General features: G+C 46.2%; 1 protein-coding gene across 1 annotated transcript; it reads right to left on the reverse strand.

Moving 5' to 3' along the window:
• Positions 1 to 4,438: 4,438 nt before the first annotated feature.
• TMED10 (transmembrane p24 trafficking protein 10) lies at positions 4,439 to 20,625 on the reverse strand. The gene is given in 6 exon segments (XM_042791092.1): positions 4,439 to 6,697; positions 7,171 to 7,297; positions 11,428 to 11,501; positions 16,017 to 16,137; positions 20,212 to 20,385; positions 20,387 to 20,625. Coding segments are annotated over 6 exon segments (834 nt in total). The 5' UTR covers positions 20,603 to 20,625; the 3' UTR covers positions 4,439 to 6,575.
• Positions 20,626 to 22,623: the final 1,998 nt, after the last annotated feature.

The following is a 22,623-nucleotide window of genomic DNA, read 5'->3' on the forward strand; positions in this document are numbered from 1 at the left end:
CGGCTTCGGAAGGTGCCGGGAGCGGGGGGAGCAGGACCCCTTCCCGCAGCAGGCCCGGGGACGCGCCGAGTTCAGCACAGGCTGCCGAGGCCGCCTTCCAGCAGCCCGCTGCCTCCCTCATGAAACCTGCGTAAGCAGAAGTTGCCTCAGCTCTTGACAGAGAAATTCTTTTACTTCCCAAGAAGTCCCGAGGTCAAGGTTATTTTCCTAAGAAGCTTTCAGATTATATTTTGGTAATAGCTACCTGAAATAACTGATTTTTATATCTATTAAAAGTCAATACTGTTTCTTACCGCACAGATGTTAACTTTTCTTTTAGCCTAACCGTACTATATATACATTATTGAAAAATAATTGCTACAAGGGAGAACACACCAGTAAACACCACAACTGTATGTCAAGCTCAAAGATCTGCTGGAAAGATGAGAGCACCTGCGATGGGTACACATTTCACACCATTAATAAAAACAGCACTGTCCCTTACAGTGCCACTCATGATCCATGGCTTTTCTCTCTGACCAAGGTGAAATAAACTGAAAGCTTCGTAAACAATATTTTAGATCTGAAGCTGCAATAACTTCTCTGTCATAAAGAAGTATTAGCAACCTTAATCTTAGGTTAGTGATTTATTTTCTTCATAGATAATGCACACCATCATCATTTTGATATTGTTTCCAAATTCAGCAGTCGCATCCACAGATGGGAAAGTGGAGTTGAATGATGGGGATCCTTCACTTCAGGACAGCTGATGCTACACTTACAGGAGACATCAGGAACTGAAGTACAAATCCCTAAAACCAGGTAAGACAAAGCCTGAGTAGCTCTTATTCCATTACCTAGGGGAGATGCTTTATTGCTCAGAACATGAAACTACAAGTGGAGTTCCTTGCCATGAGGTGAGGTTCAAAGAGCTCCTCAGCATTATATGCATCTATTTTAAAAGTAACTTATCCATCAAAGTTTATTTGCTGTGCATCATGACTATTTCCATACAAAGGTGTTGTCTTTCCAAGCAGCAAAAATAGCATGTCAGTTTTAGAACAAAGGAGCTTGCAGGAATGCATGAAAAAGCTCAGACATGTTCTGCTAAGGATTGTTCACTCCCTCCACTGCAAGGGGAGTATCTGGCAAAATATCATCTGGCAAATAATAGTAATAATAATAATAAAAAAAATCTAGATGGCAAAATCTCACAGAAATGGGATGAAGGAATCTAGAACAGTTGTAGAAAACCAGAAGACCAACTGAAAGTCAATCTTAATTTTTCTGATTGGAAAAGTAGAGTTAGCTTGCCCATTGTTATCTACAGTATCACATAAATTTGTCCATGAAATGATCACAGTAGTAGCTACAATCAAGTTTAGCAACTGCACAGCATTACATTTGGTGTGCTTTAAAAAGCGGGGAAGCAATTCTCACAGCAAGATGTCCCTAAGGGAAGTTAATAGCCACTGTGCACTCAGGTTTATCAGAATATGACTGAAGGATATACACCAAACTCTGCATTTTTTTTACTCAAGCATTTAAAGAAATCACACCACCTAGAGGCAATGTGCCATTCTGCCTCTTGCAAAATCATTACTGAAAGATTAATTTGGGTAAGGGTAGGAATACTGTCATTTAAAACAAAACATAGCAAATACCTGCCTTAGTTCAAAGATCTCATTCATGGTTTTCAGAGTCAAGACGTTATATTGATTATGCTACTAACACAAGGAAAGAGCAGTCCACACTGGGAAGGAAGAAATTACAAGGCATCTATATGGTTAATTGTATTGAAAAAGGTAATGGCATAAGATTTCAGTTACATATATATGGCAAACACCTTACACCTAGGGGAAGGGATAAATAAAAGACCGAGCAGCTGGTATGGGTGAGAAAACCCTAGAGTATAAAGCTCTGCAGCAGATCAGACCAGAACTACAATGGGATATAGCTGGAAAAGACAAGCACACCCTCGCCTCTGCCTGCCTCAGCTGTGTGGCAGCTGTAGGAACAGCATCCCTCATATAACCAAGAAAAAACAAGTTCATCTCATTTACAATTCCAGCAGAACCACCTGGTACAGCTTATGCAAAGATCACAGAATGCAACCAGTTTAAAAGCTCAGGGAAAAGGTACCTCAGGAATATCAGCTATGAAAGGAAATTAAGTGACAGGAAACCACTGAAGTCAGACAGAGCAATGTGAGCATGGTTCTGTCATTGCCTTTTTTGAGTAACATACCTCCAAATGAAGTTCTTTAACATGCACGTTTTATTGCAAACACTGAAATACAGTAAGTCAGATGGGTCCTTCAAGACAGAGCAACTTTCTCCAAACATGAGCTAAACAAATGATTTTCATAGCATAGATGACTAGGACGGACACCTGAAGACCGCAGGTCCTCTGGCAGGCTGTGTCAGCAAGCTGCAGATGCAGAAGCTAATGCACCGAATTTAAGATGACAAACCACATGGACCTCTGGCAACAGAAAGAACAATCAGGTATCTGTTACTGCCATTTTGCAGAAAGCTTAAGTCACTTCAGCTGCAGCTGAAATGGAGCAATTCCCAACTCCTGCCGGTGCAACGGACTTCCAGTACAAAGCAAAACAGTCTTCCTACAAACACTGCAGAGCAAAATACAAGCATTCTAGCACTGCAGCAAAAGCTTGAGCTCACCTGTTTCAGGTTTACAAAAAGGTCCAAGAAATGCCAACAGGCAGTTTTTCTAAATCCTCTGCTCCTTCCACCTTCCTCAGAGAAAAGCAGGCCTGCCAGGGACGCAACACCACCACCAGTGGTGATTTGGGGGAGGAACAACACAACAGGCACAAGCCGGGCAAATTTTTCAGGTGGAGAAGGGGCAGGTGACAAAACTACCAACCCTGAACTCCTGCAGCCTTCACCAGACCCCACTTCTTTTCTCGCGTGAAAGATTTATCCATTTCGGGTTTGTGCTCTCTCCTTCCCAGCAAGCCACCTTGAACATATGGGAAGCTCATTTCCAGAGACTTTGTCCATCTCAGGCATTTGAAAGACAATTACAGTGGAGGGACACAACTAAAAATATCAAAGACACATAAATACATCACGTGAACTGGCAGAGGTGAAGAGAGGCCATGCTACTTTCCCAAACCTCTGCCATAGGACCCCATGAAATGCACAGGCAGGAATCCCCCTAATGATCTCAGCAAGCAGTTGCCTAACTAGTTTGAGTAGGAATCCCTGATCTGCCAGTTAGGAGACAACACAGGTGTTGTACACTTGGGTTATTTCTCACATACCTGAGCAGCTTGTAAGAAATGAGCAACAGAGTGTGTAAAATGCCCATCCCCTTATGCGTGCACACACACAGCAGCTGCAGCAAGCACTTTGTACAGGGTGCAGCCTACGTTGGCATAGCAGGAGGGGGAATACACGAAGATATACCTTACTTAGGAATGCTCACGCGCTGTGTTAAGTAGTGTGATAATTAAATCGTTAGTCACATCGACAAGTGGGTGGAAGAGGCTGAAAATGTCTGATGCAGTTTGCTACAGGCAATTATAGATTTAGCAGCCATGCATCTGTCACACACAAAGATGGGCTCAGACCCAAGTATCTGCAACAACTCAACTTTAGCCCATTTCCCAGAAGTAAAATGGAATGAAGACACCAACTCTGCATCCGCAGTACTCTGAAACAGCCCAGACCCACCGCCAACCTACCGCATGAGAACAGCTGTACGATTTCACATACTCAAATATTCATCCAGGCAGGGACTTGCAGAGGCTAATCCTTATCCAAAGATCTGGGAATTTCCCTTCTTGAAATTCTCCCTGATAATACTAACTAGTTACATAGCACTTGGGTGTCCCCAGTCCTGTTACATGGCGTATCTCACTTGGCTACTGCGTGACAAAAGGCTTGCAGGCTCAGAGGAGATCTGCCACCAGCTGAGTCAAATGAACCTAATGACTCCCTTCAGTAAGCATCTGCCACTCATACAGGACCGGCTCATCTTTGCAACAGTTTAAAATCTCGTCTAAAGCACAAAACTAAAAGTACTTTCATTTGTCATAATGACCGACTTTTTACATGGAAGCCGACAGTGAAAAACTGGATCTTGTACTCTAGAGCACCAGCCCTGTTTCACTATCAGCCTCAAAATCCCTCTACATAAAGAGATATAATTAGGAAGGGGGGGGAAGAAAACTAACAAATGGTAACCGATATTAGAGACTCCTCTCTTGCTGTGCTGGTCCCACTTTGCAGAGAAGCCTGTGCAAGCCAGTACCTTTCCCCGAGTCTAGAATTCTCCAATTCTTTAGAAATTAACTGTTGCTAGAGAAACCCAAAGGCTTGCGAGGGTTCTGTGTACTTGCTGCTTCCTGCGACAGGTCAGCTTGTAAGAAAAGGCTGTTGGTAGGAAGGTGCACAAAGAGGACGAGATTCACACAGACAACTGAGGTGGGTTGTTTTTCCCCAAAGAAATTTTATTTGAGAAAGTTGACAAAAATCCCCCAACCAGTCATTACAGGTAAATCCATCGCAGTCCCCCATACCTGCTCCCCAGTAATCATACCAGTACAGTGAAGATCAAAACGCAACACCAGAATGATAATAGTGTAACAGTCACCTGGGGAACTTAAGGCCTCGCCACCATTTTTAAGATAAAGACATCTTTGTACTCAGGTAAGGACGGGGAGAGGATATCAAAACAGACAAGACTGGAAAAGCCCCTTTCTTGTACTGTCTTTTCAAGTTATATAAAAACAAAAGCAAAACCTTAACAGATCTACAGTCTTCAAACTGTAGGACCTAAAACTACCTTCAAATGACTTCTGTAATTCAGTCCTGTGGCATCACTGCTGTTCTGCACTGTAACAGCTTTCAAAAACGTACAAGGATAAAACAGATGCAAGAGCAGAGGAGTGGATTTGGGCTTTTAATATGGCTTTATCAAAAAATAAACAAATTAAAAGCAATCTAAGCACTTACCAGGGGAACTAACAACTCCAGGAACTTGGCAATGGCAAAGGGGAGGCAAAGTACTAATGTATTTAGATGGCAGGTCATCTTTTCATCCTCTTTCCCATTGCCTCATCCTGGACAACCATTTCCTTCCCAGCAATAGATCAGATTCAGGTCAGAAATTAAAAAAACAGTTTTTTTTTCAAAATGGTAGCCCAGGCCCAGGCCCATGACAACAGAAGTGTCTAGGCACATGACACCAGAATGCTGTGCTGCTGAACCATTTGCTCTGAAGGAATGCAGAGAAGGTGAAAGAATTTTAGTAACTGCCTAAAAACTGCAGCAGGTAAGTCCAGGAAGTTAACCTCCCTTTTTTTTCCCAGCCTGTTTTATTTAACATCATGCCATCTGGACCGCTGAGAAACAATGAGAAGCTGCTTGCTCTCTCTGTAGTACCGCATAGGAGAATAACAGTTTTACTAAGGACACAGTTCAGACTCCTCCTAGACGTAGAATTAGCCTATTCCTACCTTGTACTACTTTTCTGAGTTCATCCACATTCTTCCAACAACTCCTCTGCCAACCTCCAAAGCACCACTTGCACCCTGAGACCTTAAAGCAAGGCACAGGCCCTCATGCTTCACATGAGCAGCTGCCCACCTTGCTCTGAGGTCTCTGTAAATGAGATTCAGGCAGCTGTCTGTTGGATAAACACTACACTGTTAGATGAGAAAAGTCTCCTGCTCAATGAAAGACCAAGTTTCCAAGCATAACCTGCTCCTATCTGTTCTGTGACTGTATCTGACTGAGGCCTCCTGTCTGCGCAAAAGGCCGTCCCTGACCAAGACTTTCAGGAAAACTGCTGCATCATGTCAGAACAAGAAAGGCAAATCCAAGACAAACACATGGAGCAAGGGCGGGACCAAGGCTGGACAGCTTATTTGAGCAAAGCAGGCTTCTCCTTCCCAAGCTCAAACATGTCTTAAGCCCTCCTTCCAAGGCTCCCCTTCCTCCAGGCTGAATCACCGTATGCTCGAGTGCCCTGACCTGTCAGCACAAAGACACCAGCTCCCACAGGGAGAAACACAGAGGTCCACGACAGGGACCAAACCTTGGACCTCCCTCTATCCTCAGGCCCTGCTGGAATGAGGAATCCTATTGCTTTGCACTCACCTCCGTTTGCACGAGGCTTAGATCCCAGCTGGTCAGAACAGGGAACTCCCTGCTCTGCCCCGGTGCTAGCTGCACAGCACCGAAAGAGCTCAGCAGGGTCAAGTGGCTCAGAGTAACTCTACAGTCACAGACAGATGGGAGACATCATCAAGCCATGATTATAAAAGGAGAACAGACAGTGCAAAAACTTACTGCAGCTGTCATGGAAACATCTTTTTTTTATTTAATCGCTGCCCCAGGAATCCCCAAACCCATCACAACCTCCCCCACCCTCAACATCAAACAGGATTTCACAAGTCCTCCGTTGCCTCCGATGTTTAGGCTCCCCTCCCCCTTTAGGGTCCAGGTTCCTGCAGAAAAGCTCCAGTCAGTGGGTATCATCTGTGAGATGGCTCCAGGGGGCCGTGGCTGGGTCCCAGCGATGTCCAGCTGGGTCTGAGAGGAGGGGGAGGAGGACTTGCTCCTTTACTCAATCAGTTTCTTGGCCTTGAAGAAGCGACGCAGGTAGAAAACCTGCCAGGTGGCCAGTCCGATGAGACAGCACATGGAGAAAATGCTGAAGTACAGAACCCGGGTGTTTGTCGACTCTGAAAGAGACAACAAACCATTGCACGGGAGTCTGACATCACAGGATTCGCCTCAAGAGGACAAAGCTCCCAGGATTTTCTCTCCCCACCCATGTGAAACTTCAAAGGCAAGATACCAAACAGCATGAAGGCAAGGGCATCCAAGCACCAGCAGTACTTGAGAATAAAAGCAGAAGGAACAAGAAGGATAATGAGAGAGAACGAGGAGAAATTGTGGTTAATGGGCAACACTAAATGGTACAAAGTAATTCACATTAGGAATGGAGACAGAATTAAATTATTTCTTGAGATGGGACACACAAGACTCGGTGACCGCTTCAGGAGAGAAATATCAGCAGGTTTCCCCTAGTAGGAACAGAACATGCAGAGACCACTATAATTGCGTGATCTCCAAATGCCGTCCTAATAACATGTTCAGCAGAAGTAAGGGGTCTTAGAGCTCCATCCCTCTGAAGGAGCACACAGTCTCTTACCATTTGTGTCCCTCATCTCCTCTTCCCGTTTCTTCATATAGGCAAAATCGTTAACGATGGACTCTGAAAGGTCTTCCAGGCGCCTCAATTCTACTTCCAGAGGCTTCAACTTCTCCACTTTTGCAATCTAGAAAACAGAAGAGTCAGCCAATCACTGAGCCAAAAACAAAAGCTCCCACATGGGCTTTTACTGCCAGTTTGAACCACTCCTCCTCACATACTACAGATCTGGGGCATCCTTCCCCTAGGGAAACACCTCTACAAGCCAAAAACTACCAATTTCATAAAACACTATCACTTCTCCCACCTGTTCTCTGAAACACACTTTCCTACTACCCCTCCTACACAGTGGAGGAGCACAGTATGCATACAAGCACATTTCTTCCTTATTCGGCCTAATGTTAGCTTATTCACAGTTGGCTTCTGAGGAGTGGGTAGAAGAGCTTGCCACATGACTAAACCTCCAGTGAATAGAAGTCACAGGCTGAGATACAAGTGACTAACTTACATACGCATCTGATATTGTTCTAGAGCCACACAGGATATTAGCACTGAGATTCACTTTGTTAACTGTCGCCACACACCCCAGAAAGCCCGGGCAGCCTGACTCCCACTAGCAGTGGTTTGATTACACCCACAAGAGCTCAGGGCTTTCATCTGTTGGACTGATAACCTCAAGGGCAGCCTATGCTCTCGGTAGGCTCACGCAGCCACAAAGTGCTCCATCTGCCTGATGCCACCAGGTGACGCTGCTGGAATACTTACAGGACGGGCTGCCTTTGAGCCGGTTGGAAAGAAAAATACACTTCCCTCAAAAAAACTGGTTTTATAGGACATCATTTTTGTGCAGAACATGCAGCCCAACAGTCCCAAGTCTTAGACTCGTATCCAAAAAGAAAAATCATCAGAAAATTCGATTAGAAAGCACAGTCCACAACAGCAACTATTTAAATTTGAATGTGTAAACACAAGTCCCTGCCCCAGTCCTGGCTGTAACTGACTACACATTACGTAAAATCTGTTGACATGAGGACTCGAAGCTAACTGCAATTCCTGCCACTGCTGCAGCGTAGGGTTTGGGTAACCCTGGTTCTTGCATAGAATTTGTCACTATTACCAATGAATGACAGGCCCCCACCATGAAGGCCAGATGCCGTGTCCCCGAGTAATGCAGCAGAACACATAGAGCTCCTGCAGCTCACCACCAGTCTCACTGCTACACAGAATTACTCAGATACAAGGTGCAGGACGGCACCCCTTGGTGATCCAGGTGCTGACAGGCAGGCAATCACCCAGGGTGCAGGTATCCCTGAAACACCGCTTCCAGAGGCAGCTGCCTCGGTGTCAGAGCCCACCCGAAGAGATGCTCGTGACCAGACCGGTGCCAGCTAAATAGCCACTTCACTGAAGGGACTTCACATGACACGCGTATCCTGACAAGCCGCAGGCCATCAAGCAATCATCTGAGGATTTTTATGCTGAGGTGAGCTGTGTATTAACAGCTCTGCCAGCGCAGCAGTGTCAACTTGGAGCGCGTCTGTGAGGAGGGGTAGGAAAAAGGAGGTTAAACCCCTCCCGCTTTCTAGCCAATAAGTTGTGCTGACAAAACCCTGTGGCCTGGACACTTATCTTCCAGCAGAGCTTTGCTGAAAAACGGGTACCAGTGTAAGCAAGCCTATGGCCCAGACTCTGCTGACACAGCTAGAGCAGCAGGTCTGTAATGCATGAGGTTTCAGGCAGCTCTACTAACAAGCTAACCCCATGCTAACCAGTTCCATTATCCTCCCAGAAGGCACTTTCCCTCATTTGCAGAAGGCTACCAAGGTTCCACTGGGAAAAAGCAAGGCTTGTCTACTCCATCCTGCATCCCTTCAGCTGCTCTTAATAGGCGTAGCTAGAAACTTCTGACAGCTACTTTTAGTCCTGCGTGTACTCAGAGACACACATTCTGGAACCTCTTTCATCCCTAATGAAGCCAAATATGCGCAGCTGCTCCAAGTGATTTTGTAAAAAGCCCACCAAGCATCTGTGATGGTGGAACACTATCATCCTAGAAGGAACATCTGGACCACCAGAACAACTGAGACAACAACTCCAATCAATTTCTCAGGGGCCACTCAAAGATTCGTAAAAGCCCAACTCTCTTTCTAGCTTAGAAAAAGACATTATATAGTGAAGAACTGACAAGGAATAGCTGATCTGGAAAGGAACCTAGATTGCCAAGTCTTCTTGGCGCCTTCCAGAAAGTCTTTTTGCTTTTCATTACCTTTATTTTTACTTACTGAATGAAGAAATATATTCCTTCCTACCCCAGAGAACTAAGGTATGACACTGCTATGCAGTTCAGTTTTCTAATCCAGCTCACTCTCCCAGTTGCTTTGCTCTAAGAATGCCTGATCTATGAAAGCTTATGAAGCCAGACTTAGACATCACCCTTCTTCTCACTCCATTTATGCATGCACAAGCAAGACTGTATCAGTGACCCTTGCTCAAATCCCTGCATTGTCTCCTTGCAGCAATTCAATAAGAACTGTGGGGTAAGGCAGGTCACTGGTTCCTTACAGCAGGTGAACATCGTAAGCAAAAAAACTCAAAAAGGCAGCAATTCCAGGAAAAAAACCTGAGCAACAGTCCTCCCCTCTGAGGCCTTACAGCAACCTGTCAAATCAAAACCCGTAAATACTACATCAACCTGGGGGAAGAGAAGATGAAAAAAAGAAAACACACTGCAAAGCAGTGTGGCTAAACATCCGTAGCAGCTGTACAAACAGTAAACCAGTTTGAGTCCTTTTCAGACACACTGCTCAACAAGGTTCAACGCAGTCTGCCACTCCTGAGAGGTCCTCACAACTAAAGGATGCTTGCCAGTGCTACCAAGATCTGCACTTGGTATCAGATGGGACTGCAAATCTAAATTCTTCTTTTATCATATTTGTCCATGAACCTTTTCCAACAATCTAACTAAACTGATGAGCATAAAGGATACTTTTATTCCAAGACAGTTGTATCAGTACAACCAGTGAGTATGTAGACATACATGCATAAGAGAACCTTTCTGCCTAGGGACAATGCTTCTAGGTAGCACTACAGTAATGTAACTCAGAGTATGCTGCGGCGTTGTATTTAAAGAGATCCTGTAAATGTAGCCACCATAATCCTCCCAGTTATGCTTTCAGGGGTCATCCCGTAAGATTTCAGCATCTTGTAATACTTCAGTAGCTGGTTGCCAGGCGGCTGGGCCAATGATTGCTCTGCTCTTTCCTGACCCCAAGCACTTTTTTACTCTCCATGCAGGATGTGCTCTAGACTGACTTAAGCCACACAGGACCAGCTAGCCCAAAGCTCAAAATAATATAAAAACTCCAGCATACCCATCTCAGAAATTTGTTAATTTTCTAACTGGCACCATATACAGCCTCTTCTGCTACCCGCTCTCCTCCCACGCTGTTGTGCACAGTGGACACAGCAATCATTTGCAGGAATCTTTCTCCGCGAACAACTCCCATTTTCTCAGGCATGGGCTCTGTGCTGGGGGGCTGACTGACCCCAAATTCTAGTGAGCCAAAAGCATAGTAGCAGCCATTAAAATTCAGCATCCAAAACAGCCAGGACTGTCCCAGCCACAAAGCAATCACTATTCCACAGAGCTGGTTCTTTGGTCTAAGAAAGCTATGTCCTCCTAAGATGGAACTGTTTAGGCTTTATGCCTATTTGCAATGTCACACCTTCAAACCAAATACCCATTTCACACCAGCTACTACTCTGCCAAACACCTTTACAGTGATACACTGCCAGTTCTGAGAAACATACAAGCGACATTTTGGAATTGTTGAGCCAATACATCTTACAGTCAGGAAGGTGAGAACAGTAACAATGCAACTTGACCTTTAGGAGAATCTGATATTAACCTAAAATGCCCTCAGCTGCTGGGGCTGGGGAAACTTCCCATCTCAGTCTCTTGTAGCCTCTAATGCCTATGCCCAGAAGCTGGGTTGCACTGTGCTGGCAAAGAAATTCACACATTAGGCTCCAGTTCCCAGAGTACAGAATTAATTTTAGTTGATGTTTGCTTTTTTTTTTTTTTTTTTTTTTTTTTCTCTCCCCTAACACACAAAGCTTCACTGAAACTGTAGGTTGCAGACAGGCTTTCATCACCGCTGGGAACACAGCTTCCCATCATGAGCCCCAGATCCACAAATGGCATCACGTGAGTGCTGGGAAAGGGGAGCCTGCAGCACAGGCAGCCAGGGGACATACCTCCTCGTAGTTCTTTGCTTCAACTCCATGTTTCATATCCAGAATCACGAGCTGGTCCGGCATCCTCCCTGTTCCTGGAAGCATAATGAAAGGATTCATTGTGCGAAACATTCAGCCTGCCAGGAAATCACCAGCCCTCCCCACCACTGAGGAAGAACTCACAACATCCCCCCCTCCCTCCATGTCTGCAGCTAACTGCGGAGGCAGCACAGTCCAGCCTAAAAATACAGAGACTTCACAATAAATCCTGGCTGAAGGAGAGCCTCCCAAAGATAATGAGAACAAGCTGTAACTAAATGCGCTAAGTGTGTGTAGGATGCAAATCACTGTAAAAACTGCAGAGGATTAGAAGATGAATACCAGCTGCTCTGAGACAGCTTGGCAAAAGACAAGTCACTAGAGGGACAAATATTCAACTGGGAAGCCCATGTTCCTCCTAGCAGGAAGTGCACCAGCAACGTGTCAAGGTTACTGGGGTTGTAAATGATTTTACAGTCAAACCAGCAAGAAGGTAAACTGCTGTAATTGAGGAATATGGCATATGGGGACTACTGGCCCTTGCATGCTGCAGTATCTGCAGAAATGAAGGCAATCCCTTTACCAACAAATCTTTTCAGGGAAAGAATAGCTCAGATGTCTGAGACCCACATTGCTAACGCAAATCCCAAGGTAGCAGGGGGCTTCTGAAGCCGGGAAAATGCCACTTCAGAGAACTGTCAGCTGGAGCTGCACAAACATCGAGCAGGGTAAGGCTGCAGTCAACAGCACAGTAGGTATCTTTTCAGGCTGTGGCCCCCAAGCTAGGGACACCTATGGCTAATAGCTTCTTTTAACTTCTGCAAACTGTCACATCTGAAAATATTCACAAGAGGAAGAAAACCAATATATATATAGAATAGGCATATAAGATACCCTAAAGAGTGCAGCATGTTAGCTGGCTTATATGCCACTGTACCACCCACCAAGGAAATGTCTGTACATAATGTATTCCCAAATCCCAGCCCTTTGAGGCATACAGTTGTCCTCAGCTGGCTGCCAGCAAAACACAATGTCTGAATTCACTTATACTATGAACTCCAATCTTTATCCAGGAGCACATCCAATACTCACACTTTGCCTTAGGAGGCTGCCAGGTGGACATTCCCTCAGTCCACAAACAAACTCAATGTACCGGTTACACTGGGTCACTCCAGTCAGAGCTAGGAAGATACTCAGATCTTCAGTACAACGTCCCCAGATTTTCTCTCTACCCACTGAACAGCTCTTCAACACCAGAGTAAAATAACCTCCACCTTCTACTGCTAGCAGAACATGGAATAACCTACTGAAAAGATGGTCTGTATCAACTACAAACTGTTTCTTAAATTACCTGAGGGATACAGGAGCTTAAAATTCAAACCCAGCTATGTAAGAGCCCAATGGATAAATTAGGATTAGGATGGATTTATTCGGGTTTCTTATAAAAGACTGGTTACTGTAAAAACAAACTCAAATCCCAGCACTGTTCTTTAACAGACAGGCTGTATACAACCACCCAATGCTCCTTTCTCCAACCACAAGTTACGACCACTTATGCCATACATATATCAGCACGCCTGGAGACTGGCAGGTAGGACAGTCAACAGTAGCTGCAGAAGAAAATTCAAAGCACACAGTTCAGTGAGAGATTTTTTAAAATGCTGTTTAAATTACAGCAACTTGGGTGGAGAGATGGAGCTTCCAGGAAGAGATGAGAAAGATGAAGAGGCCAGTGAACAGGAAAACAGAACTGGAAGGATTAATTTGTCAGGCTGGAAGGGAGATCTGCCAAGAGCCAGTAAGAAAGTAGAAGACCTGGAGCTGCTGGGTGCAAAGCAATAGAAAGCAGACATTCTGCAAGAGGTTAACATTGTCAGGGACTAGCCTGGAAAAACTCAAGATGTTCTTCTACAAGTTAACTGAGCCCAAGGCCCTAGGCAGCTCCCTTCATGCTCATCAGATCTTCAGTAAATCCCTGCTCCTCCTGCAGCCAGGGCTCACCAGAGCAGATAGGATGATAAGAAAATAATACTAATTAAAAAAAAAAAAAAGTAAAGTTACATCCCAGAGATCTTGAACTAAACTGATACCTACATTCCCCAGGAAGTCTTGAAGAGGTCATCTTACATGAGCACAGAACTGTTTCCTGGGAGATTAGGAGAGCTCCTAATTTACAAAGTCAGTAGCAAAACAGAATGGTTGAACTGGGTGTCAAAAAATGTTCCCACAGGAACTCTAGAAAAAATAAGCCATAACAGTCTTAAAGTTTGGGAAGAGAAGGATTATAGAAGAAGTGAAGGGGTAAAGATTAGCACACAGGAAAAGCCCTACAGGGGAGCATGTAGTGCAGGTCAGGCTGTTCTTCCCAGAGACTAGCATATGGTGTGAGAGTAAGTGTGCCTGGGAACAGAGCACTGGCCAGAAAGCCAGGATCCTTCCACCCTGGAAGAGTGGGAAAAAAGTCTGTCTTGCAAACACCCATAGTTCTAAGAGGCACTCTAAGAACTCCTCTACTCTGATAAGGTGGACCTTCTGAATAGGATCTCATTCTCACTTCCTCTTCCTCATTTCTGTGGTTAAGGATTGAGAAATCCCAGTTGCTTAGACCCCTCAGGTCCCAACGGCTCTGGGCTTCCTCTACCAACAGTTTTTCTCTTCCAGTACTCGACCAACATCCTCCTTGGCCACCACACTACATGTCCTGACCACTAACTTGAGAGTGTGGAAAAAACCCAAAACCCTTTAAAGAGCAATATGGGGACAAAACAGCATTTGGTCCGTTTTCCCATTCCCATGGTGACCTTAGAGAGGAAACAAGACAGTTCCTTTTGATGTGGTTACTTCTTCCACAGTACCTTAACCAAGTCCTGCAGATGATCAAGACTCACAGTGCCACCTCCCTTACTTTAATACTTCCTTGATTTCCAGCACAGACATGGGAAATCTGTAGATAGTCATCATGCAGCACCTCTCTTCAGCAAGGAATCTGGGGTGTCTGGGTCCAAAAAGAAAATGCCAGCTCAGAACTCCCCAAAGAGAAAGCCTCCAGAAGAGGATTCAGCTGCTCAATTGAACAGCTCTAGATTCTGGCACCTCAGTGCTCCACTGGTCACCAGGTAGAAGCTGCACTTGGAAATATTTTATCCTCATCAGTACTGAAAGCTTTAAAACAAACTTGCAACAATACAAGGGAGCCAGGGAACAAACATTTGCAACAATCAAAAGAGCTATAAGGGGCTCGGTCTAGGCAAGAAACCTTTGATCACAAGCACTGAAATAAGAGTCTAGACACAACTAAAGAAAGAAGCCTTTCCGACTTAAGTGTGTGATCACATGGAAGCTATGAAAGGATTTGTGAGACTGTCTGGAGACCTCCCAAATACCCAGGTGTTGGACAGCAAATAGCATGAGCGACTCCCAGATGAGTCACTAGTGCCTACATGTCTCAATGTGTTAAGGAGCATTTGGAAGCCCTACCTTTGGAGTGAAATAAAAGCAAAATCCTGAGCATTTAGGGTCACTGTCTTACCCGTGAAATACAATAGAAGAGGTGTTACAAACCAGATCCCTCCCAATCCCAGCAAAGAATAAAGTCTTCTTTTTCTGGAAGGTTCTCTTCAATACACAAGCTATTTGTATCTTATACATGGAGTAGAACAGCAAAACAGAGGCTGCCTGTCAACAGATACGAAGAACGCTACTAGTGACTGCTCTGTGAAATGTCCTGGGATCTTTTAAATCTAAGATTTTAAACCTAAGAAGAACCAGGTCCAGGGAGTAGAACTCTGACAGTGACCATGCAGAGATGTGATCCCCTATGAACTCACAGGGGCTCACACAACTGCAAACGAGACTAGAGCCCACATGTTGGCTGTTTTCAGCACATTTGTCCTGAAGTTGAGCCCATCCACTAAAAGCAGCACATGCGTCACACTCACAGGAAACGAGCACAGAGGCTCGTTAGGCAACCATCCCTGCAGGACAAATGCAAGGCTGACGTCCTGCTCATTTCCCCTTCCCTTTATTGACCACTTAGAGAGCAGTTGCGGGTGCAAACCAAGGCCACGTTCTCTATACACACACCCCCAACCCCAGAAAATGGTTGCTAACCTAACGCAGGATTGCTGCCAAGTATACATTGTTGAGCGATCACATTCCACCACGTGGGGAGAAAGACAGGGTCCTGGAGATGATGGCATCCTGCTCTGCCCTGGCTCAACTGCAAGGTGGGGAGAAACACGAAGAGGGCAAAAGAGGTGTGGTTTGCTCCCTGGTACTGCCACTCATTGCAACTGTGGTGACCTCTGTGGGAGGAACACATGATTCCCCTTTCAGAGGAAACCCAAATGCTCTACAAAACAGCCACAGAGGTTTACTTAACTTCAAATGCAACACTGAGAGCAGATATCCTGCAGTGAGACTGTCTACAACCTCCTGAAGATCAACTTTAAAAGTCAAACAGTGTTCTGTGGACCACACTCAGGATCACTTTACCCATACGCCTAATCCACACATCTACACAAACTTGTTTAGAAGCTTGAAGCAGCCAACAAACCTTTCACTTCACTTACCCACAGGAAGCTTGCTCTCAAAGCAGGCCTCAAACATATCATAATCTTCAGTGGTGAAGGCAAACTTGCCCTTAGTGGCATCCTCCTTGGCATACAGGATGTGCCCAGCTGAGTCAGTTATCTGTAAAAGAGACAACGAGGGTGAGGACCACAGTGCTTCGCTGCCACAGGCTCATGCTGCCTGTGCTGTGCCTCCCCTCTGGAGCTGCTGCATTCTCTTTTCAACAGTTTCCCTCCTTCCTCACAACTATATCAATTCCTCCCTTCCTCACCCCCACTCCAGGAGCTGACAGAGTGCCTCAAAGGTAATTATTGACTCTTAGATTAAAGAAAAAAGAACTCAAAAAAAAAAAACCAAACAAACAAACAAAAAAAAAAACAACAACCAACACCACACTAATTCCTCTTCCTCCCATAACCTCTGAGCATAGACTACATTTAGGAACTCTAGCTGAACCAAACTGTTATTCATTGCCTTCTTTTTACAAGTAAAATTCATCAATTCCCATAGCAACAGAGGTACAGAGAAGCCTTACAGGACAAAAAAGACTCATTCCGCAGAAGATAAAATGGAGAAGGGCACATCTATCCCCCTGGAGATAAACCACTAGTGTGGCTCTGAGTTATACAAGGTTTGGGTGCCAAGATCCATAAAAGTGGCCGCTTCAGAGGACAATTCAGACTACACAGACAGAATGATGACTGCTTTGCACTAAGCCTATGAAATTACTAAGAATAGGCAAAACTTGGAGAAGGTCTACAAAAATGCTTCAACAAAGAGTAAAAAAAAAGGACACATATTTCATGAGGCAGACTTGAGAATCACTGTGCTCAATTAAAGGCTTCGTCCATGTCGAAATACTCTGACCATGGAGAAGGGTGAAAAAAAAAACGAAGGCATTACAATACTGCATGCAAATCAATAGTATGTGTTCCACTGGAATGCTTCCCAGTTTCTCTCAACTCTATCCTTCAGTGGGTATGTCTAAAAAAGCATGGGTGCTAAAGTTACCAGGGATCTTAGAAATTCTAAGAGGGGAAGAGACTAAAAAGCTTCAGAGCTTAAAGAGCTTTTTTTTTTTTTTTTTCCCCCAGAGCTTTTAAAGGTATGTAAGACAGAAGTAACACAAAATAATTTGTGGTATGGAGAGGGTAAGTCAGACTTTCTCCTTTACTCCATCTTACAACCGAAAACCAGCCCCATTTCCCTGTACAAAGGCCATATAAAAGGGCTATGTACCCCAAATAATTCAAAGGAAATGCTCTTCTTTATTAGAACACCTAATTAACTCCCTGCCACAGGATACCACTGATGCCAGCAGCCTGCTGGACTCAGAACAGGTGTAGAACTTCACACAGATAACAAGAGTCACTGCATTAGGCAGGAAAAATAATAAAGTATATAAAAATCCTCATGCCTCAGGGTATAAACCATACAGGCAAGACTTTAGGAACAAGCTTCCCCTACATACAGATTATCCTGTAATTTTCTGTTATAGGATTTTTTGTAGCTGCCCCTGAACCATATGGTATTTGTCAGCGTCCGAGAGCAACGAGGAGCACCGTTCTCCTCCGAACGCAGTCCCGGCTCAGAGCTCTACCTGTCCTCGAGCGGCGAGCAGAAGAAAGCACGCCTGCGCAGTCAGGCACAGGCAGCCACGTTGCCACCCCCCCGCCACAAGCCACCAACACAAGCCACCTCCCGGCTGGAAGCCACCAGACCATCGGAGGCACCCAGCTCAAGTCAGCGGGCCCTGCTGGAGCGTGGGACTGTCTGCACCTCACCAGGCCGATGGTGTAAAACCGTGTGCTTCGGCCACCATACAGTGCACACCATCCAATGGAACGGTCCTAATTAACCAAGACACCAGCCTCATCAGGGTGGCATCATATAATCCACACACTGGGTTCTCCATCCTAAGAAGCGGTGACAAGAACCCAGGAAAGAAAGCTCTCAGATGTCCGTATTATTTTGATCACTATTCCCTTAAGGATTTGCAGACATCAGAGCTAATCTTTAGCTAGAGGATATTATGCAAATTGAACCATTTTTGCCCTTTGCAGCTCTAGCAATAACCTGCTCATGAACAGGATTCTGGACAGTAAAAGCTCTGCTATCCACTTTCGTCAAAACTGAATAGCATTCCCCAAATCAGCCAAAATCAGCTCATTCAGCCGGGCGAGCGGGGGCGGGAGAGGCTGCTAATAGCCCAGCCAGAACGTTTGTGGGGGAGTTGACCTGAAAGGGATTTTTCATGCTATTCTAACGTTATTTACGGTAACGCAATCCCCCCACAGGCAGGTCATTGTTCGCCCTTGACAAACAGCCCGACGGTTCCCCAAACCGCCACCAGCCTCGACAATGGGGCAGAGGCACGTGGCCGGGCCCAAGTGAGACCCAACCGCCCCGATGCCGCCCGTCGGCTGCCAGCTGGCAGAGCCCGCGGATTCCGCCGAAACAGAGGGTGCCACTGTTAGCACTGGGGTATCACACTCACAAAACTTAGCTCACCGGCAGGAACCGAACTGAGCCCGGGCAGGATTAACCACCAACCTCCCACACTCGGTGGCCCAATCCAGGGGACCAAAGCAAAGCAGCCGGTGCCGAAGGAGAGAGGGCACCTGCAGCCATGATGTCCTGAACTAACCTACCCCCCCCAGACACAAAGATAAAGTATGCACCTAGCAGGGGGGTTAGAGCACTTACAATAGGCCCAGCATGGTGGGAGGCAACAGCATACCTGAACAATAAGAAGGAAAGCAAGAATTGCATAAATTATTATTTCTCCTTTGTAGCTTTTCAAACTAGTACAGGACTTTATTTTTATTTTGCAGTTAGAATAAAACAGAGCTTCCATGTGCAGTCCTACCTGGATACCAGCTTCAGCAGCAAAGCCAGCCTAAGACCCAAGTATGGGATTCATTGCTTCACCGCCTCCCTAGACAAGTCCTCTGTCATAAAAGTGAGTTTTGGAAGAGACTGTGGGGTCAACTGACCCAAAAGTGGGCACCCAGAGAGCCAGGAGGCTTGACCACCAAGCAGTGAGAGACAGATGGGAAGATGGCACTCAGTCTGAAATACATGCACCTTATCAGGCACATACTACAGCAATATTTGAAAGCATTAAAGCTTCCTCTTACAAATGGTGTAAGAACAGTAGAACAAGATTTTTAAAAACAGAAAACTCCAGAAGCAGCCTTCTCCAGCCATAACTAAGCACAACTGCCAATAACCCAAGGTCTTCAGGTGTCTGTAGGCAGATGCTGGAAGGGCAACTTGATTTCAGGAGATCTCAAATACTCGCTCGGTACCACAGAGTTCAGACTGCGTGCTTACTTCTGAAGCCTTTGGGAGCTTACACAGAAATAAAAGACAAAGCTGTTATGAACTGATTATGTAGCAATAGGCCTTACTCAGTTAGGTGGGAAATTGGAAGAAAGCCTGGGAAGGCAGACTGTGGACAGAATTAAAGTGAACCTGTTGAAGTTTTAATAGCTGCTTGTCCCATGGGTGTACCAGTCGCATATATTCTGCTGATCTTCCCCCTGTACTCCCCGAAGTATAGGGGAATCGCTTTCTCCCCCGTAGCAAACGCCGGCCTCCGTCAAATCCACGCGAGACACGACAGAGCAAGATGGCAACAGCCGCGTTGCGCCCCAAAACCTGGTTTCTGTCCCCGCGGGCGGCTGCTCCGAGCTGCGCGGGGAGGGAGCCCTCGAAGGCCACGTCACCGCACCGTGCCAGCGGGTTCAGGGCAGCCTGATCGCAGCGGCCGGGCCCGCCAGCCGCCAAAGGCCTTCGGCGGGCGGATTACACGGCAGCTGGCGGGACGGGACACTGCGACGAGATCTTTTTTTTTTTTTGGGGGAAAAAAAGCTCTTATCTGGCCCAAGCCAAAATCCTGCCCTGCTCCCCAAAACACGCCGGCAGCAGAGGCGCCAGGCGGGCTGGCGGCCCGCACCTCAAGCCGAGTGCTGCTCCATCCCTTCCCCCGATGCGCCACAGGCAGGAGGCCGGGCCCGCCCGCGAGCCCACGCGTGGGTTGATGTCACGCGTGGAAAACGTCACCCATTCCCCACGCCCCGCCCCCGCACCGTCGGGGAGGCGGGGCCACGCCGCCCGCCCCGGCCTACCCCCCCCCCCCACCCCGCCAACCCCCGCCCCGCCGGGGCGCCGCCGCCGCCGCCGCCGCACCTTGAGGTTGGCGGAGGGTCCGGTGGAGGAGCCCGGCGGGGCGCCGATCTCGTACTCGCCCGTGACCAGCGTGTCCCGGTGGATCTCCTCCCGCAGGCACTTCCGCGCCTTGCCCGGCAGCTGGAAGGAGATGGGCCGCACCGGGCCCACCAGCACCACCAGCAGCAGCAGCAGCGCCAGGCGCGGGGCCTGCCCGGGGCGGGGGCGGCCGGGCAGCAGCGGCGGCAGCATGGCGGCGGCTCCGGGTGCGGCAGGCCGGGCCTCCGCCTCCGCCTCCCGCACACGTGACCAGCGCCGCTGCCGCGTCACGGCGGGGGCGGGGCCGGGGCGGGGCCCGGGGGCGCGCCCCTTCGCGCGGGCTGTTTCGTTGCCAAATAAAGGATGAATTCATTAATAATGGCTGGTGGCGGTTAGCGATCGCTTATTTCATGAGAATTGAAGAGTTAGGAAAAAATCACACCGTGCTCTGAGGCCGAGGCGCGTGCTGAGGGTGGGTTTCCTAGAGACTTCCATGCAGCCGAAGTCCTTCACCGGGAGATGCGCTTGCTGCTTAAATTATGGGTTTTTAAAAAAATTTATGAGTAATTTCCCTCTTTACATCTTCAGCCAAGAAAATTTAGTTGTATCCGATGCTTCTTTGCATTGGCACCCTGTGAATGCCGTACAATAGCAGCAGAGGTATGTGAGTGGTTTTGACAGCAAATAAAATTACGATGATTTTTAAAGACACTTGGAGGATTATTTTTTCCTCTCCAGCATATGCTCAGATTTACTTTTTTTTTTTTTTTTTCTCCCCTTCTCGGTCTATTTTACTCCGTAGGACCGAAGCATTAAACAACCCACCTTTGGGCCGCTGCTTGCCCTGGCACCGCACCGCCGGCTTCCCTCTCGCCTCAGCCGCCCGCCCTGCCATGAGTGGGAAGAGCAACTCGCTTGGGTGTGTTGAGATGTAAGGAAAGGTGGAGAGAAGGACATGCATAGTAACGTTGCTAGAGAGTAAAAACGCTCTTTTATTTCTATTAGCTTGAGTTAAACAAATGACACCACTGCTTCACTTTTATTTCTTAAGCATCACCGGTCCTCTCTCGTTGGGCAAAACATGTCTTTAATGACAAGCAGTAACCTGGGATCGGTACAAACTTCAATCGTAAGAGGCTTAAAGCAGCAGACAATGCCTGGATGTTCATGTGCAGATCAAGGCAGCCCACGTCATGGCCAGAGCATTTCAAAGGACAGTTCTGTGCTTTAACATCCTCGTGCTCGTATTTACCAACACAATGTGATGAAGTCCTCCGTTTGAAGGAACAGAAACTAAGCCCATCTGTACAGTGATGGAATGACCTCCTTGCTTGGAGGGAAATAAAGAAAACCCTCACAAAAAAAACCTCCCAACACTACACTTTTGACCTTCATTTAAATGACATTTTAGGGAAACACAATTTTCCTTAGCAGAGCATGTATCTTTTAAGTGAAGGTTGACTGTGCTCAAATACTTAGTTCATTACTTTAAGCTCCAGTTTATTGTTTGAAATGGGATTTATGGTCAGTCGGTGAACATTTCAATACATCTTTATTTTTCTAATTGTTCACAAACCTTTCCTTACTCGGACAATTAAATTGCTTGGAAGCTTAACCTTAACAAAACAAATATTTAGCTCTTTATGCAATATGTCAAAGTATATTTGCACAACGAAAACATTCTTTCCATTGCAGCGCTTAAGGAAGAAATAGCTATTATTTCACAAGCTTTAAGAAACAGAGATTACTAGAATCCAAAGATATGAAATGTTGTAATGTTGTACCACAAAATTCCTGGTGAAACATGCACACTGCAACAAATCTCTCTGTGCAGAACATTCCTCATACCAGTGATGCATACCCAGCCTTCTAGCACGTTTAAAACATTCAGTAATGCCTTGTTTTCTGGGGCAAATATCAGAGAAAGTGGCTTTTTCGTTTTAAAGTAGCCTCATTTTCTAAAATCAAAGTGTGAAGTCAACCATTGAAAAGTAAATATATAACTGACTATAATCCTCCTATTGTGACCATTTTGCATTGGTACATTTTTAGATGAGTTACATTTATGACCAACAAATTTATCCCCCAGTTTCTGTTGTCGCCTTTGCTTGTGTGGACGCATTATGCTAGAAACTGCTGCGCAGGCAAATTCAGATCTAATTATAAAAATCCCATCAGAGATGCTTTAGTGCTTTAGCATGCTGTGAAAGGAAATAGTATGGAGCTGCTGCGAGTCTCTTCACAATTCCCAGGTTTTCACTCTTTAAAGCACTTAAACATGCAATGGGGCAATCTTCCTTGAGTGTGCAAAGTACCTTCTAGCAGAGGGAAAGCATTTTAAGATCCTTTCAGCTGCAGGTTTAGAAATAACAGTCTTGCAGGGACATGCCTTAA

The sequence above is a fragment of the Tyto alba genome, unplaced genomic scaffold (genome assembly GCF_018691265.1).
Source record: "Tyto alba isolate M040663 unplaced genomic scaffold, T.alba_DEE_v4.0 Super-Scaffold_18, whole genome shotgun sequence".
NCBI lineage: Eukaryota > Metazoa > Chordata > Aves > Strigiformes > Tytonidae > Tyto > Tyto alba.